The sequence below is a fragment of the Prinia subflava genome, chromosome 1 (genome assembly GCF_021018805.1).
Source record: "Prinia subflava isolate CZ2003 ecotype Zambia chromosome 1, Cam_Psub_1.2, whole genome shotgun sequence".
In the NCBI taxonomy this organism is placed as follows: domain Eukaryota; kingdom Metazoa; phylum Chordata; class Aves; order Passeriformes; family Cisticolidae; genus Prinia; species Prinia subflava.
This window is the reverse complement of record NC_086247.1, coordinates 52,975,310-52,991,331: the sequence shown is the minus strand read 5'-3', so window position 1 is coordinate 52,991,331 and position 16,022 is coordinate 52,975,310. Positions and strand designations below refer to the sequence as shown.

Sequence of the window (16,022 nt, the reverse complement as noted above, 5' to 3'; positions counted from 1 at the left end):
TCTAGGTATCCTCCCCGGCCACATCTTTTGTGGTCAAATGACTCCTCATGGGATTTCTGCATACCTATCTAGCATATTCTCAGTAGAAATAATAGAGTAGTAGAGAGGAAGTGCCTTGCAGTTACATAAGAAAACCAAGAGAAAAGAGTTCTCTTGACATAAGGCTCAAACAGCCATGTAAGTCTTTTGTACACTCAAGTTCATGTGAATCGATTGCTTTTGAAAGGCATCAGACTAAGCCTTAAAGCTCCAGTCCACAAAAAGTTAAGTTTAGAAATAACTGCAGTGAATGTAGCTGTGTTTACTTATCCAAAAGGGCAAGGGTGAGCAAGACAGACCTGTTCTTATACCATTTAACCTCTGCAAGGAATGTCAGTCTTCACATCAGAAGCAGCAAAACCAACACACCGAGCTGGGTTTCTTCTGACACACAGATTCTCAGTGGCTTTTGGTCTGACTCTAATCTCTGCCTACAGATAGAGAGGTGGAGGAAGTAAGCCTGCTTGTTTAGATAGCCATCACCTTCCCATTCCATCCTACTGCTTGTTCCCATCTCCGCTTTCTTCTTCTCCATTTTGTGTCCCCCACCCTCAGTTAAAACCACGGAAATGATCCGCGCTAAAAATAACCTCTCCCTCCACCCCATTTGGTCAGGCCAAACAAACAGCTTCACCAGGACACAGCTCAGGGCACAGCACAGGCAGAAAAATGGGAAAGTGCAGTGGATGGTGATGGGGGAGGGTTGGAGGAAGGAGGACAATGGCTTAGCCTGGCAGCATTGTTGGAACAAAGGCACATGAAACTAAACAGTAGGCACTCCTTAGCTGCCCAGAGCAGCTACATGATTCAAAGACTGATGACTTGCTTAAAATATAAAACCTGAGGAGAAAAATAATTGATGTAGAGACATGAAAAGGGTACCACGTGAGCATAAGTATCTCAAAAAAGTAAATAAATTCCAAAGTCAATTGGCCAGTGATATACCCTCCAGTTTTGAAACATCAAGTCCCAACAAGAACCCAACCTTTCCACACTGGAAAAACCTGCCCAGAGAGAGTATGCATTGACACAACATCACCTACAGCAAACGAGGAGTGCTCAGAGCAAACTTGCTAGGAGCAAATGCCTGGAATTCCCTCCAAGCCAAGCCGACTGTTAGAGGCAAAATTTTCTCCCTACTACATCCTCACATTTCACAGAGAAACTCTCCATAAAGTGTTGAAATTTTTTTATTTTAAATTTCCCTCTTGGTGTCTGGAAGCATGCAAAACAATATGTTTTTACAAAAAAAATCCCAAACAAATGCACCTAATTATGCTGTTTGCAAAGATGATTTGTTTCGGAAAGGGAAAAATAAAAGAAAAGAAAACTTTGATTTACTGCCTATTTTTTATCTCTATTTCCCCCAGGATTCCAACTCCTAAGTTTAAGTATGTTGATACCTATCACGTAAGCATGGATCAAGAATGGTGTTAGCATGACATGTGGCTATACTTATAATAAGCCCACCATTCCTAACAATTACAGAACCAAAAAAAGATATGCCTTTCAAGATGACAATCCTTTGAGTCAACAACATTGCAAGACATGTCAGCATTTTTTCCTTCAAATTCATTCCATTAGGAAAGTAGGAACTACTCCTAGTGGGAATATGCAGTAGAAATTGTCTCTTTTTTTCCTACATATTTTGCTATCACAAGCAGGAGAACTCATGAAACCTGATAGACTGTGATCGGCGTCTGTAGTTCTCTAAACCTCTCACTAGCAAAGTCAACAGCTTTGTCTTAACTCTGCTCTCAAACCCCTCTTCTGAAGACAAATGCAAAACACACATCTCCAAAAAGCCTGCAGACTACCAAGAATGGCACTTGCCATGGGACTCACAAGTTTATTTCCTCGTGGTGATAGTTGGGAGCTGTCACCAATACTTCAAAGTTACTCACCTGCCACCCTCTACCTGGAGAACCTTCTCACTGATGCCACAGACTTGAAACAAACTTATTTTATCCTCCAAATGCTATTTTCAACTCCACATACTCCCCGGGCTACAGCTAACAGCCTCTGAACTGGATTTTTCACCCCACTCTTAGCCACCAGATGTCCTAGTTCTTGAATAGATTAGAAATTTGTACAGAAGTAGGAAAAGTCTTATACACAAATGCACATGTGTGCCAGTGCGCACACACATGAAAACAAAAACCTCTGCTTGTTGGTTTGAATTGAAAATATCTGAAAGCATGCTCTTTGCTCCTTTGAGCCTTTGGAGATAATACTCCTGACTGCAATACTTCCCTCATCCTTTTTTTTTTTTCTGCTTTCAGGGTGGAAAATGCTAGGCCCTGTCCAATTAGGAAATGTGCATAACTCTCCAGGAGAAGAACTGAATCATGTGCATCTTGCCAGGAATTAGTTTTAAAACAATCAACATGTGGAAGCACAAGGGAGTTTTGTGCATGCTATACTATAGTCTGCTACACTGTCAGAAATAGCACCCTGGAAGAACATGCACTATTTAAGAGAAATTATCACTGTCTGTTTATATAACATGGCCATGACAAAATTAGCTAGATAACTAATGGAAAACCTAGATTAATTCAAGACATGATTACAGAAGATTTAGTTTTGGAAAAGAAGTCTGGGGTGCTTTCAACCAACATGCCCATAGAAGCTCTGTGAACAGCAAGTGCCAAATGTGAAAGACTGACTGACATGACCTTGTGTCTTCCAAAGTTTCCCAGATTTTCAGTTTTTAAATCCTTGAGCATGAGGTGATTCATATCACTGAAAATGCAGACGTAAGTGCCTGAAACTGGGCACTCGTATCTCAGTGTATTTATGAGGTTCTGACCATTACATTTACTGTTGCAGAATATCCCAAACATGTGAACTACCATACACCATGGAAGAGAGGAATTTTCTCTCCTAAACTTCATTTCCCTCCCCCCACTCCCGAAAAGACAGGCACAAGAATATGTAATTACATCTTTTTAAATACTAAAAATTGTATTTGGCTCCCCTTCCCTTTCAACTTGGAGTGATCTCTTTCCAAGAGTAAACATAACCAGTTTACTTTGTCTCCTCTTACTCTTCACGCTTCCCTCTGGACTCCATTCTTTTTAAGCTCAGTTCCCAAAATTAGACACAATTGAGGACTCACCATTGCCAAAGAGAATGCCATAATTACTTCATGCTTTTTTGTACAACAGTCTTGTTAATGCATCCCAGAATGAGTTAACTTATTGTTTGTGGTCCATTACTACAACAAAGAATTTTTCCTGCACTACAAGCAGTTTCTTTGCATCCTGTATCCTCTTCCATTCCCTTCCCTAGAGACTTTCTGTTTATTCCTGAGAGGCTACCAGAAGGGGATGACTGGTTGACTGCTGGAGACAACCATATTTGACAGACTTTAATGTACAGATTTAGTATTACCAAGATCCTATAGCAACTTGTCCTTAATTCCTTGTACTGCTAAAAAAACCTGAAAAGTGAAACAGAATTGAACTATTTTCTTTGAAATGTGCTAGACACAACTGATAGAGAAAATATGATGAAGAGAGGTAGAGATTTAAAAATTAAAGAACTAAATAAAAGAAGTATTTCAGCGGTAAAAGGAGGCCTTCTCTAGTAGCCACTCCTTACTATTTTTGCTTCTTTAATCACAATTTACAACACTTTTTCCCACAAACCACAAGTGCTGAATCATGTAAGACCTAAATTGACATAAAAATAACAAAAATCTGCTACTTGCAGCATTTCCCCAAGGGAGATCAAAAAGTTCAGACCATTTTCTCTTAGTGACACACAGCATTAGGAACTGCTAAGGAAAAAAAGGGGCATTTTGTATTTTTAAACATTTTATTTCTCTTAATGAGAAGGGTTCCAAACAATGGTGTTCTTTTCTGCTAAATCAGGCAAACCATAATGAACGATTAAGGAACTATGAGCAGATTTGAAAGCACAAATGTCCTTTGTGGTACTGTAAACACTGCCTCTCCAAAATCAGGCTGAAGAGCAATTTATTTTCCATTTTAAGAACAAAAATAAAGTGTGTTCTCTGTCTGTACGGAAGAAAATATTAGTCATGGTAGATAATTTTAAAAACGCGTCTTCATAAGTCATACATGGCAGTATAGCAAATGAAAAGACATGTCACTACACATGAAAGAATAAAAAAAATTGAAAGCAATGCATTTTTTCAATAGACTAGTCAACATGTATAACAGATCTGAAAATACCTGAGATAAGGATAATTATCATTAATAGTACCCTTTGGGCTCTGCTAATGTGTTGGTACAGAGGCCTTCACGCATATTCCTTTTACCTGCAATTGTGCTCAAGCTCTTGTGGAATTACAAAATAATCTACTGTAATTATACAAAGTTATTAACTCAGTGTCAAAAACTCCCCAAACCTGACCAACAGCAAAACACCAACAAAAATTCCCACCCCAAAGTAAAAAAGACTACATAATGAAAAAGAAAACAACACCTCGAACACTACTTGTAGTTTGGGTTTCTCACTGCCAACAGGGTCTAGTAAAAATGGAAGGGCAACAAGAATGAGCAAAGACATAGAACAAGCCCTGTGAGAGAAGTTAAGGAGACTCTTTAAGTGGAAAGACAAATGTTTGAAGGTATATGATATGCAATCAGAGGGGCAATGTAGGAAAGACGAAATATTTCTAATAAGAGAAACTAGGGAAAACTTGTGGGCAGTAGGCTTGGAGGGAAAAAAACCCCAACAAAACAAACAAAAACCTCCAAATCAATCAAGTGGCACTTCCTCATACAACACATACTTAAACTGCAGAACTCACTGCCATAACTGAAAGCTCACACAGGTTGGAGGGGAAAAAAAAAGAAAAAGAAAAAGAAAAAAAAAAAAAAAAAAAAAAAAAGAAAAAAAAAGAAAAAAAAAAAAGAAAAAAGAATTCCTGGAAGAAAAAATATACCAAAATTATTAAATCCACAAATATCACTCCCAGTCAAAAAAACCCTCAGCCATAAAGCTGTAGAGACTAAGACAACCAATATGGGAAACATTACTATGTGCATGTCCCCTTCTTAAACTCTTTTTTCCTGTCTCCCTATCAGTCATGGTCAGAGATGAGATCTGGTGCTAAATGAACCCGTGATCTGAGCTGGTACAGCATTCTTACGGTTTTAGTGAGCTGTGCAAATCAATTTAAGGTAAATTATCTAGGACACTGTGCATAAAACCTTTCCTTCTGCACAGAAAGTTATGCTGCTGCAGCCTACTGTTCAGCAAGCCTTTTAAAGATATTATTATTAAAAAACCCCACAATATGAAAATGAATCACAGTGATTGAAAAGACCTACTGTTCACAGCTTAATAGCATCCAGAGAACTGTCACTTATCTGAAAAAGATTTTGCTTATTTCAAGTTCTGTGCCAATCTCTAACCTACACAACTTTACCCACCCCCAAGAAAATCCATAAAAGTGCTCAACGACCTCCCAAATATAAAATTAATGGGGAGAAATGATTTGCTTGTTTTGTTTCACAATTGAAAGTATTAGTGATTTTTATATTAATATCCCTGCATAACCGGAAGCTCAGCTGCATGAATGCTGTGCTCGCAGTACTAGCTGTGCATTCAGGTCCATATATATCCAACTGTTTAAGCCTTTGCAGCATTAGACCCTTGAGAATGTAGCTGCTTAGGTTGACTTCTGTATTTATGGAATATAATAGTTCTTGCCTTTCATTCATCAGTGAGAAGAATCAAAACCTGCTCTGTAGAACTGAAGGCCAAGGACGAAATTTAATACTTTATTTCTTTAAAATCCAGTGAAAACCCTCTGTGGTTTGAATGGCTGGCTCTCAAAAATGTCAACAGCATCTTCCTCTACTGACATGATTTTTAGTCCCTAAAATTATTTTTTAGTTATGATTCCTCACTTACACGTTTCCTGACTAATTATTCTTCTGGTCCATGATATACCCACACTCTGCTGCTGGTTAGCATGCTAAGTTTGCTGCTGCTAAAATCTAGGGAGAAATTCAGTAGATAACAACAATGATTAGAAATGCTAATTCTAGGGATGGTAAAAGAAAAGCTCTACTGTTCAGCTAAAAGTATGCTACCCTAAATAAATGAGTCTTTTCTTCCCAAAAGGAACAGGCAACACTGACATCCTGAGATGGAAAGAGATGCTAAAGTTAGAGGACACCTGCCTGCCAGAAAGAATACTCTCACTCACATTTTAAAAGCTAAAAATCCTACCATGAAGCCTCACTCTGCTGTGATACCTGCTGAAAATCGAATAATTAATGATGTGGTTTCAGTAGCAGGTGCTGACACCTGACCTCTTCCCTAATGACTGTGTATTTGTTACACAGTTTTTTCATTCACATTTCTCTTACACTTCTTTGTTTGTTTGTTTTTGCCTGGAGTTGGTAACTCCTCATGGCACACAGCCTGCACTGACAACCAGGTCCTGCTGCTGTTTGTGATCAGCTGTAGGTTTGCAGGCAAGGGCCACTTTGTTGTCTGCACAGAGGGCAGCAAGGACACACTTTCCCCTATTTTAGTTAACTGTTCTTTGCCTTTTCTTGTTTTCCTACCTGACAGTTCTTAAATTTGGTATTATTTAGCTCCTATGAAAGAAAGTATGTGGGTGTATGTTAAGAAAAGAATGATCTGCACAGCTCTGTCACTTCACATCCTCTGGAAGTGAGGGTGGACGTGATCAAAAAGCATTCACCAAATTAACAGAGATAAGAAGGCTTGCATATCTTTAGCCTATTTCATCTTGCTAAACAATTTCAGTTCAAAACAGTGGGATAATTATTTGCATTAAAATATGTTTAAGACCTACTGACAGCCCCAAGAAAACTAAAATGTAATGAATTGGCAGAAGTGTCAGAAAATGTTTACTTTTAAAAGATTTAAAAGGCAAAGTTCATCTCTAACGTTGATGTAAAAAAAAAATTCCAATATTCCTCTTGCCTAAGGATAAATATCCTTTCAAAACATCCAGCATAGGTTTTTAAAACAAATACTAGTAGATTAATTACAAGAGTACACTTAAAACCAACCAAAATTAATCTACTGATTTAAAGCAAGAAACCCTAATCTGCATGCTTCATGTGAGAGCTGGCATGCTTACAACAGAGGTAGCTCCGTTCCAAGAAATTATTACAAGTTTCCAAATTAAAAGGCAATATGAACTTGAAACTGTGTTGTACAAATTACATTCTCCTCCTGACTCCTTTTAAAGAGAAGGCTTTGAAACTTGAATTGAACCTCTTTAACTACAGAAAAACAAATTATTGACAAGGGTGACAGAACAAAACCATAAACATTTTATGAAAACTTTTAGCAGTTAACTGCAAATGAGCATTGTTCTCGCCTTTTATCTGCTTTATAGCAGTTCTATTTATATTTCTTATAAAGAGCTTCTTAGATCCTCAGAAGAAAAAAGTTGTTTATAATACTTTTTGGTTTTCAACCTATCCATTTCGGAGTATGCAAGGTATACATAGAGTCTTCTGTTCACACTGTTTAGGTTGTTCTCTGTCCCTCAGCTCAGGTTGCTACCTTCTGCAAACAAAATATCCTGTCTGTGTATGCAGTCTTTGTTGACATTATAAAAGGTAATCCGCTGTTGACAATAAGTACAAGCCATGGATGAAGCTATGGAGGTGATGAAAAAAACACGCAAAGCTCTAAGTCGGCAATGTTAGCACTGCTGCAGAAAGAGAAGCTGTGATCTCATCAGGAGCTGAAGAAAGGGGGATGTAGCTCTTTGCTGCTGTGGAACTTCTTTGGAACTCTAAATAATTACACTAATATTATTTGAGTAGGTGATAGTCTCTGTTCCATAGGTCTCCACTGGCTTCAGTGGCAAGATGCATACATGTGATGATTTATCCATGATCTGCACACTTTTATCATGGCCACTGATGTCAAAAACAAAAGTTCTCCCTGACTAGTAAATATACTACTTTTCCAGAGCACTCAAAAATGGAAAAAGCAGCAAATCAACCTGTGATCTTTGGCTTAAGAGATTAAAATAATTAATTGATAATAAAGACAATTCTGAAACATACTCTGCTTTTCTTTGGTTAATGGAGAATCTGTTTTAAGGTAGTGTATAAATAATGACAATTCATAAAACTGCCATTTGTGAAAGTCTGAAATGTCATCATCATTTGACCAAATGGACATGTCTTCAGTAAGAGTGTGGTTACTTTTTTCACTTATTTACATTTACTTCCATTATAATTCAGTTCGATTTACACTTAAGGGGAAAAACAAGTGAAATTTCTTGCCATCATTTGATGTTCATGTCAAATCTTAATATATAACCTTTAATTGGCAATTCAATCTTTCTACAGAAATTTCGGTGCACCTGAACGGTAGTGGTAAAGATGACAAGAATCTGTTTCTTGCCTGAAGAAAGACTGGGAATCAGGACCAGTTGGTGATTCTGGCCACGCTACTCCACCTCTGTCAAGCACCAGCACAGGGATCAGTGCTACTCCCCTGGCTGTTCTTCAAGCCTTACCTCCTAGGATGGCACGGGACTGCTGCCACCTCCGCACGGCAGCAGCGCTTTCAGAAGATGCCCTGGCAGCAGACACAGTTGTGAAGGGATTCAAAACAGCTGACCCTCAAAGCAACCACACTTTAAAATAAATCTGTGTCCTTCACACATCTGTGGCCAGGACAATGACAATGACAGTACAGGCTTTAACCTATTGATTCTGCCTTTCTTAAATACCAAATTAGGGTGTACACTGAAAAATACTTGAACAACAATATTCTAATGTTCAGAAATGATCCTCTAATACATTTTTGGTTCTGTGAGGAGAATCAGTCACTCCTACTTAAAAATGCTATTAGTCCTAAAATTGTTAGTTTTCCTGTTGCCATCAAATCTAATAAACAAATTTAGATGCATACATTTTTATTGTAGTAAAATGCAATATAAGTGTATGAACTTTTCATCTCAAATTGCAGCAAAAAATGGCAGAATGTGACATTTATTACTAATAATTTACAGTAGTTGATTGGATGCCAGACTGACTGCAAAAAAGCCTCTAATTAATTGTATTAATAGGTACAAAACTTGGAAGTAATACCACAAAATGTCAACAGGTTTGGAGATCACTGAAATAACAAGTTTTACTTAGCAGCAGCAATGATGATAATAACAATGATAATAAATGATAATATCTTTCCAATTTCACAATGAAAGTCTCTGTGTTGTGTGATGATAATAAATAAGTCAGGCTGGATGAAGTGTGAATACCACCTCACTATCTGGGAAATCAGACTCACAATGTAAAACAGCAAACATTTAATTTGGTGTTACTATGATGATGTAATATTTAATGTAACACTGAACTTTATTCACAGGCACCATTGTTCATAAGACTCTCAAATAACTGCCTTTTCAGAATGGAATTAATTATTTTACACTGTAAGCTACGAAAAAAATATACTCTAAAAATGCAAAGTACTTGTGAAAAAGGTGAACCTTTTCCAGATATTTCAAAGTTGAATCTGTTCTTAAAAATATTGAGACAGGAAGGCGCAGAAAGAAAATTTAATACCTGTCCCTTTAATTTTTTTTCTGAATGCAACTCCTATTTATTAACTTCGGATCATTTGTGATCATGTACAGGATTTCCTGTAGCTCCCAATCCCTGTATTTCTACTGCTAATTGTTGGGGGCCTAAGTAGATCCTTGAGCTCCTTTCCTGGGATACAAATTTAATTCTTTACTTCTCATTGGTAGAAACTCTTGTGGGTCAGTGAGTTTGGAACAAGGGACGGAAGAAATATGTTACACTTTTATTACAGAATAACATTCTACTATAGCAAAACCCTTACTTTATCTTATGCCTGAATATCAGTTTTTTGTCTAAGGCAAGCACCATCCCAAGTACAAACTGTATTTTAAGCAAGAAATCCTGAGCTTCACAGAAGGGCTGTACTTTATACACAAACCACTAAAATTTTAAGCTCCATTTGTTTTCAGTAAAGTCAGAGTATTTATTAAGGAGATAAAATAAAGGAACTAAAGAAAACCATAGTACAGTTCTGTACTTTTACAATTCCAGTATATATTATAAATTTGAGAATTTCAGATGTTTTGAGATTTGTTGGCTTGGTTTTTTTTTTTTCCTTTTTTTTTTTTTTTTTCCCTCCCAAATTGTCCTATACTTGTATGTAATGTGATCCCACTTCCAGTCTTGTACTTTTGAAACTACACAGTTAAAATAATAACTGATTATTTCTGAAAGCACTACTGGATTGACTGATCCATCAAAAGCTAACTTACTGCCTACAGAGAACAAGAGCAACATAACAAGTAACACTGAACTATTTTTTATCTCATGTATGAAATGTTTGTAACTTTAACACTGACCAATCAGAACATTAAGGACTCAGTTTGTTGATTTAATGTAAAGTAGACAACTTAAGCCACATCTGCATGCAAACAGTAATTTCATATGGAAGAAAAGCTATTGCTGGGCTTTAGCTGATCTGCTCTTCACATGAAGAGAGTTCAAATTCAGTATCTGCTCTTAATGCATAGTGTACAGCACGAAAACAACTGCTACCACAACAAAGACAAATCATGGGTTGCCTGATTGCTTGTTCTCCCTAACATCCACTACTTTCCAGCATCAGTTCTGACAATTTTAACCTCTGTATGAAGACCAAGGAGCTGCCAACAGCTGTAAGAGCACACGTGTTTCAGCTGTCCTTCTCTGACAGCCTTCCTCATTAGTTCTTCAGGTGTTATCAGTTCAGGGCAGTAATGTTGCCAGACCAACACATCTTCATTGTTGTCTGGCCTTTCAGATACTTTCTGTATTTGTTTAAATATGAAAATATGTGTTTATGTAAATACGAAAATCTACCAATGTGAATCTTGGATCACAGAATACCACAAATGACTTAATTTTTTTAAAGTCTAATTGATTTTAAAAAGTTAATATTGACCATAGTTATGTTAAGTACTGCAGTCACAGGTAGTTATAAAAACTTGTGTTCGTCCTACCCAAAATGGTAAACAAAGCCCTAAAGCAAAAACTTGGATAGAAAGCAAAATCAAGTGAAGCTATTTGAGGGGCAATAGTCTCTGCATTCTCTCTTTTATGTTATTTTTGGGTAAAATGTATATTTTCACACTCGCAAAAAAGATAGGAAAATTGTGAGTTAACTGAAAATCAGAAAATGTAAGGTGATGCTATTTTGTAACTCCTTTGGGCTACATCAAAGGGAAACTTAAACATTTTGTGGTCAAATAAAGTCACAGCATTAACTGTACAACCTAAGCAAGATTAACCATATATGAACCATACTTATGAGGTTTTTTAAAATCCAGGATAAAGATTTTCTACAGCCCAACACTACATTTCACCTAAGAAAGACTTTCAGTTGCTTCAAACACTGAGATGCACACTGTGAAAAGCAGCCACCTCCAGGTATCAACACAAGATTGAATATGAATACCAGGTACCATAAAAATTTGAAATGCTTAGCAAAAGTCTATGTAACTTCAAATTCTGAGCAGAAGTATTTATCTTTCTTTATTGTGTCTTTATAATATGATCTTGATGTCCTGATTTTTAAGAAGAAAACCTGAAGGAAAATTAAAGCCATCAGATAGAACACAAACTGCAATACCTGAAAATGTAAAGCAAACTGCAGACCTGATTAATCTAAAGTACTTTCCTTGTCAATGCCCACATTAACATTTCATTCTTAACAGCTAAATGAAAGAGCTTGCCTAATAAAATAGCTATAAAATTATATTTAAAACCCACATACTAAAATCAGCACGAGAGACTGCATCCACACAATTCACTATTTACAAAGGTTCCAAAAAATACTTTGCCTTCCTAAAACATTCCTGGCAAAGGATGGTGAATCTTTTAAAAACTCTCCCCCTCCTTAAAACCTGTGAAGTGTTTACATGCTCTCTGCTAAGCAGATGATTCACACTGGTAACTGGTTTGTATGGCCAAACACCTGACGCAGCTGGGGTAGGTGACCACTACCTGCTACAAACCCACACAAAACTGATCAGATGAGCTTCACTCAAGCCACATTTTATGCAAGGCGACTTCATTTGGCTACATTTTTGGGGAAGACAAGGGGCAAAGGAATTATACACTGAGCAGCTTTGTAGTTCCTAGAAAATTCAAAAACTTTAATAAAGACAACTGAACCTGAGTAAACACACACTCAGAAAATATGCCACAGCTACCAGCATAATATGGCCTTGATATGTTCACCCTGATTCACACAGGACAACATAAATCCCCATCAATAAAGGATTAAAATTGCAGCAGGTCAATTCCTGTTAACTATAGCAAATAACATTTAACACTTTGCCAAGAATAATTTTAAAAATCCTTTTTGATAGGGCAAGCATGCTACAATTCCAGTGTTAAAGCATTTCTGCTGATTCCACCTTTGAGCGAAGATAATGCCTAATCTAGTCAGACAAAAATTTATCTTGATTCCTGTCAGAACTTCAAGGAAGAAAATACAGTGGACACTTGACTTCTTTCAATTTATCAATTTTGTAAAAACTCTAGTTCTAATCTCTTATGATTTATAGAATTAGAACACAACAGTCAGCCAAGAAATACTTTGTAAAAATTGTACAGTCTTTTATAAAAATAATGAAAGACTATATAAAAATTATAAAAGAAATCCAGAAAGCTTTCAATTTTTTATAGCAACTAAAAGAATCATCAAGGTAGCATAACCAAACCATATAAATAATGATTTTTTAAAGTAAGTACAATTCTTGTGGGGGGCACTCCACAGACTCTTAAAGTAATGTTAAAATACTGTAAAGAGAAAACTATTTGTTTTAAAATTTGTATCATTACTAAATAAAATATTCTGCTTACATTTTATAGAGAGGTATGTAATTAAAAAACCAGATAAACTAAGACCCAGAATATCTTAGTCTACATATGAAGGCACCATCTTTACTCAAGTTCTTGGAATTTCAGTCATAAATTGCAATTAAGAGTATGATTTCACCCACAGGAAATCAGTATTTTCATATCCACTTATTTTAAGGATAATTTTCACAATTAAATGTCTATTAGTTAATTTGTATGCAATTTAAAAATGCCTGTCCAAGCACACCCAATAGGTCACAAATACACTTAAATTAGCGGCCCAGGAGTGTTGGTGAGATTGTGCCATCAGTGAAGCTTCTGCATTTCAACAGGGATCTCTCTTGAAAGACTCATGATAAGATGCAGTCATTTTCCCACATTTGGCATGCAACGTATCTGAAATCCATCTTCAACTAACACACATCGATTTTTATGACAAAGATTACACAGCTAATGTCATCCAAAAAAAACGACACATCTGTAATTCAAATGGCAGCACTAAGGGTCTTCAACAACTCATTACCATTCACACTGCTACAAATCCTAAAGCTGCCCCTTCCCTCATTCAAAGAAGGGTAACCTTTGTCACTCTACAGATTGTGCCAAAATGTGCCCCAGTGCCGCCTACATCAGCATTTTTTCCTTTACAACTATTTTGAAGTAAGGATGATTAGACCTAAAGTCTTGAATGCCTACTGCTAAAAACTTGGTTTGGGCTCAGAAGGCCTCACTACTTACATCAGCTATTAATTACAGAATCAGTAATGCTTAGCAGAGGATGCCTGACTGATTACTATCCAAGTATTTATTTTTATATCTGTCCTTATCCAAAAATACTAAATGGGTCAAAATTTATTTCAGCTGGAAACCTAATTTTACTTTATCATTGGCTTAAACTGGAGTAAAATCAAGCCCTGAAGCACAATAGCATTTTTTTTCAATCTGCCTTGCTCACAAATCCTCCTGGAGATAAATAACATTCTCAACCAAGAAAAATTAAAAAGCCCCCAAAAATCTTGGCATACTTTACATTTTAAAAATATTACACCTATGAATTGAGCTGAGAAGAAAACAAGAGAAAATATGAAAGTGACACAGAAATATATTTACTTGTAAACCAGCATTAGATTTATCATCTTCTTTTATATTTGTAACAACCTTTCAAATATTTTTTAAAGATTAGGACTAATAATTGACACTATTTAAATAACATGATGGTATTTTCAGAAAATCTATTTTATTAAAACCCACTTATTAATATTTTTATTTTAAACCAAAATTGACTTTGAATTGAGATTTCAAATGAATTATTAATTGTTTCAAAGTCCACTGGGTCCTATTCTTTTCCCCTCCAAGAAGGTCAATTTTTCTTCTATATAAAATACCAAGTTATGAGTCAAATTTGACTAGATACAGTCAGCTTCTGTGAAAAAGGAGAAAATTTGAAAGCAAAAAAAAAAAAATCTCCAGCCCTATGAAAAGTCCAGTTTAGCCGTCTTTTATCCCAGAAACTCAAAAGAACATACATATTATAGAGAACTGCAAAGTATATTTATCACCATTTTTTTACTTAAACATCTAAGGATCAAAATTCAAGAACTAAAAATCCACACAAAACGAGCAACAAATGCCTCAGAACTATAATACCTGCATAAGAGAAATGCTTCATGTCAAGCTCACATTCAATATCTAAAAAGAGTTCCTCATTTTCACTAACTTACATCCACCAATTGAGCAATTATGCAATATGTGGGTGTACCTTGCAGTCGGTTTTTTTTAACATCTGCATTCTGTGTTAAATTCTAACTGTACAAGATGTCTGATAATTTTTCTTTATCTTGAACCTTCAAAGTGGTAGGTTTACCAGAGGCAAAACCACACATCAGAGAATATGAGTCATATAATAAAGAAACTACTCTTCCCCTTCTCCCCCTTGCCCCCTGAAGCTATAATAACCTAAAGACGCTCTATTGTAAATGGCTTCTTTGGCAGTATTGATAGCATGTACAACTTGCAATCATTTAGCCAACAAATGAAGATATTTTTAAGTCCTTACTGTATCCATAACAAATTACTTTCAGTACCATTTTAAGGCAAATTAAAACTGTGCTATTGCAAAAATAAAATTCAGAATGTCTATGCACTTGTTCTCATATCATGCATAAAATATGACACATTCTATGCATGTGTCTATAAATAATAACATAAAAAGATAAAAATAATGTAAGATGCCTATGCAAGTCAATCTGAAAAGTATCTCTCATTTGTATACAAAAGATCAGCCTCCATGCAGAAGTCCCACATTGATTCCATATCAAATTAAGGCAGAATTTACATACAAGGAAACCACTGCTCATGCCAGCTACAATACACGAGGAAGCAAAGCACCTTACTTGACCACTGCTTCTGCAGGCTTCCACTCTGAAGTGCAGTAAGTATGGCAAACAACACTGAGGCCACTCCAGCCTTTTATTTCCTTTTATATCCTTTTCCGCAGGTGGACACTAACTCCTCAGACTAACATCCTGCATCTAATTCCACATGGGAAATCGGCTTTCAACAAAGTCTTATTTGATGTGTCAATATGTAAGATTGCATCAGAAAAATTGAAGAGAACTAGAAACAGCATTTAGAAACAGCAGCAAATAAATCCGTAACAACAAAACCTTGCACCATTAAAACAGGTGCAACCACCAGTCTTGTTAGAAAGTTAACAGAGGTGATGCTGGCATAAGATCTTTCCATGGCCATCTTCCAAAAAGTAAAAGACCCCAATGTTTCAGTAAATCAAAGTGAAGCAACACGTTTCCCCTTGAAGCAGAATAAACCAGTGGTTTCTGTTCTTACCTGTGTATAGTCAAAGTCAGAAAGAGGAGCTATACTCTTGATGTAGTCCATTCGAAATTGGTTTTCTGGGTTGGCCAATGGAACTGGGGGTATTAAAGTGCTCATAGCTGAAACTATAGTCTAGAATTGGATAAAACAAAAAACAAACACATTAATCTGGATAAATCTAGGATACAGGATCAATAGAAGATAATCCAATCTGATCAGCAAAATGGGATTTCTCTCATCACTGTCTTGGAGAGCATAATCCTTACAATTTCCAGTACA

The 16,022-nt window shown here is 36.3% G+C and overlaps 1 protein-coding gene across 2 annotated transcripts in view; it reads right to left on the bottom strand.

Moving 5' to 3' along the window:
• GNAL (G protein subunit alpha L) overlaps positions 1 to 16,022 on the bottom strand; it is a 177,634-nt gene that overhangs the window by 93,442 nt on the left and 68,170 nt on the right. For both annotated transcript variants that reach the window (XM_063396725.1, XM_063396736.1), the window contains exon 4: positions 15,756 to 15,875. In XM_063396725.1, the coding sequence (XP_063252795.1) occupies positions 15,756 to 15,875 (120 nt within the window). The remainder of the gene's footprint in view (positions 1 to 15,755; positions 15,876 to 16,022) is intronic.